This window comes from Nicotiana tabacum, chromosome 9, assembly GCF_000715075.1.
Source record: "Nicotiana tabacum cultivar K326 chromosome 9, ASM71507v2, whole genome shotgun sequence".
Taxonomy (NCBI): Eukaryota; Viridiplantae; Streptophyta; class Magnoliopsida; order Solanales; family Solanaceae; genus Nicotiana; species Nicotiana tabacum.
This window is the reverse complement of record NC_134088.1, coordinates 86,759,715-86,762,760: the sequence shown is the minus strand read 5'-3', so window position 1 is coordinate 86,762,760 and position 3,046 is coordinate 86,759,715. Positions and strand designations below refer to the sequence as shown.

At 44.8% G+C, this 3,046-nt stretch overlaps 1 protein-coding gene across 1 annotated transcript; it reads right to left on the bottom strand.

Moving 5' to 3' along the window:
- Positions 1-2,296: 2,296 nt before the first annotated feature.
- LOC142164003 (uncharacterized) lies at positions 2,297-2,830 on the bottom strand. The gene has a single exon (XM_075221166.1). The coding sequence runs from the start codon at positions 2,828-2,830 to the stop codon at positions 2,297-2,299; it is 534 nt and encodes a 177-aa protein (XP_075077267.1).
- Between the last annotated feature and the right edge of the window lie 216 nt (positions 2,831-3,046).

The window sequence follows — 3,046 nt, the reverse complement described above, 5'->3', positions numbered from 1 at the left end:
TCTTATCCTTACTCCTGTCTTCCTAAAACCATATCTCTTTACCATACTTTAGCTTGCGACCTACACATATCTATTTATACTACTCGCAACCTTCCTTCAACTTGCTTGCATCATAGATTTCCTTATGTCCTTCTGTAACATCAAGCGAGACATCACATCATCTCTAACTCTTCCTTACTCTTTTAACTAGACCTCTCGATACATAAAAATCATAGGATGAAAATTATGCCACTGATGACACCGCTATCATTCCCGTATACTGAATTCCAACGCTTCTAGTCCTCTATCTGAAGTATGGATTATTCACAACTTTTTGCATTTGAGTATCTCGTACATTGTTCAACTTTACCTTACTTACCTTAAAATCTCGCATCACATCTTCTATCTCTATTATGACCTCGCTTTCACACATGTATAATTCACATTCACAACTTGAAGCTTTATTATAATACTTGCGCCTCTGGTGCATACACCATCCAATGGGAGCTTCATACTGACTTCTTATGAGGCTGGTACTCTTCTAACTGGCTTTATCGTAGAGCCGTTATAGAATATGGTTGTTGCACTATCTCTCATGTACTTGTGATATTAAGAGTAATTCTGCAATGTTCTCAATCACGATTTCTATAATTTCCTGGGTCCAATAATCAGGCTCCTTTACTTAGTTGATGTAACTCTTTAGTTTCCTCTTCCTTCTGATCAACCTTTATGTAGGCTTAAGCTATCTTCCGATCTGTAGCTCCAGGTATTAGTTATTACTTTAGCAATAGGGAATACAATACCTGAGGCGAACAAAACCACACAACATAATAAAAATCTAAGAATATGAATGGACATGTATTCTACTAAGACCATCGGTGAACAACTAAAAACTACCCACTAACCTTCTACCTTAATCCTCGACCCCCACACCCTCCTATCAAGGGTCATATCCTTAGTGAGCTGAAGCAGCGCCATGTCCTGTCTAATCACCTCTCCCCAGTACTTCTTAGGCCTACCTCGACCTCTTCTCAAACTCTCCATGGCCAACCTCTCACACCTCCTGACAGGAGCATCAATGCTTCTTCTCTTAACATGTCAGAACCATCACAGCTTCGACTCCCGCATCTTGTCCTCCACAGAAGCTACTCCCACTCTGTCCCGGATAGCTTCATTATTAATCCTATCTCTCCTGGTACACCCACACATCCATTTCAACATCCTCATCTCTGCTACTTTCATCTTCTGCACGTGGGAGTTCTTGACTGGCCAACACTCAGCCCCATACAACATAGCTGGTCAAACCACCACTTGATAAAACTTACCATTAAGTCTTGGCGGCATATTCTTATCACATAAAATATGGAAGAGATCCTCCACTTCATCCATCCTACTCCGATGTGATGTGCGACATCTTCATCCATCTCCCCGTTACCCTGGATAATAGACCCGAGATACTTAAAACTTGCTCTCTTGGGGATAACTTGAGAATCAAGCTTAACCTCTATGTCTGCATCATGGGTCCCGTCACTGAATTTGCACTCCAAGTATTCTATCTTGGTTCTACTCAGTTTGAAACCTTTAGACTCCCAGGTCTGTCTCCAAACCTCCAACCTCGCGTTAACTCCAATTCGCATCTCGTCAATCAACACTATATCATCGGGAAATAGCATGCACCAAGGCACCTCCCCTTGGATGTGTCGCAACAGTACATCCATCGCCAGGGCAAATAAAAAAGGGCTAAGAGTCGATCCCTGGTGCAATCCCATCACCACAGGGAAATGCTCTGAGTCACCACCCACGGTCCTTACCCGAGTCTTAGCATCATCATACATAACCTCCAAACACCTCCACAGTACCTCCTTCTGGACTTTACCATACGCTTTCTCAAGGTCAATAAACACCATATGCAAATCCTCCTTCCTCTCCCTATACTGCTCCACTAATCTCCTTACCAGATGAATCCCTTCTGTAGTCGAATGCCCCAGCATGAATCCAAACTGATTCTCGGAAATAGACACGCACCTCCTCACCCTGGCCTCAACCACCCTCTCCCAAACCTTCATAGTGTGACTCGGCAACTTGATACCTCTATAATTGTTTCAATTTTGGATATCACCCTTATTCTTGTAAAGCGGAACCATCGTACTCCACCTCCATTCTTCGGGCATCTTCTTCGTCTTAAGAATAACATTAAACAGCCCAGTGAGCCACTCCGAACCTACCTACCCCACGCTCTTCCAGAATTCCACAAGGATTTCATCTAGTCCCGTTGCTCTGCCCCTGCACATCTTACGCACCGCCCCTTCTACCTCCTCTACCGTAATCCTCCTACAGTACCAAAAATCCCGCCGACTCTCAGAGTGCTCCTACTCACCCAGCACAATGCTTCTATCCCCTCCTCGTTCAACAGTTTATGGAAGTATGTCTGCCATCTTCTCCTAATAAGTGCCTCGTCCATCAACACTTTTCCATCCTTGTCCTTGATGCACTTGACTTGGTCTAAGTCGTGGGTTCTCCTCTCCCTCACCTTGGCCAACCGGTACAACTTCTTGTCCTCGCCTTTGCCTCCGAGCTCATCATACAAATGAGCAAACACTACGTTCTTAGCCGTCGTAACTGCTAACTTCGCCTCTTTCTTTTCCTTTCTGTAACACTCCTGATAAGTGCTTTCTTCCTCCTCGTTTGTATTCTCCACTAGCTTCAAATAAGTAGCTTTCTTAGCTTCCACTTTACCTTGAACCTCTCCATTCCACCACCAGTCCCCTTTATGACCCCCAGGAGAGCCCTTCGTGACCCCTAAGACCTCTCTAGCAGCCACCCTAATGCAATTCGCAGTAGTGAACCACATACTAGACGCATCCCCCCTACTCGTCCAGGCCCTCATAGCCAACAACTTCTCCCCTAACTCTGAGCTTTATCCTTAGTCAAGTTACCCCACTTGATCTTAGGTTGCCTGCACCCCGCCCTCTTCTTACTACTCCTCTTGATCTCCAGGTCCATAACTAGAAGCCTATGTAGGGTCGTGAGGTGCTCACTTGGGATGACCTTGGAGTCAGTGCACAAA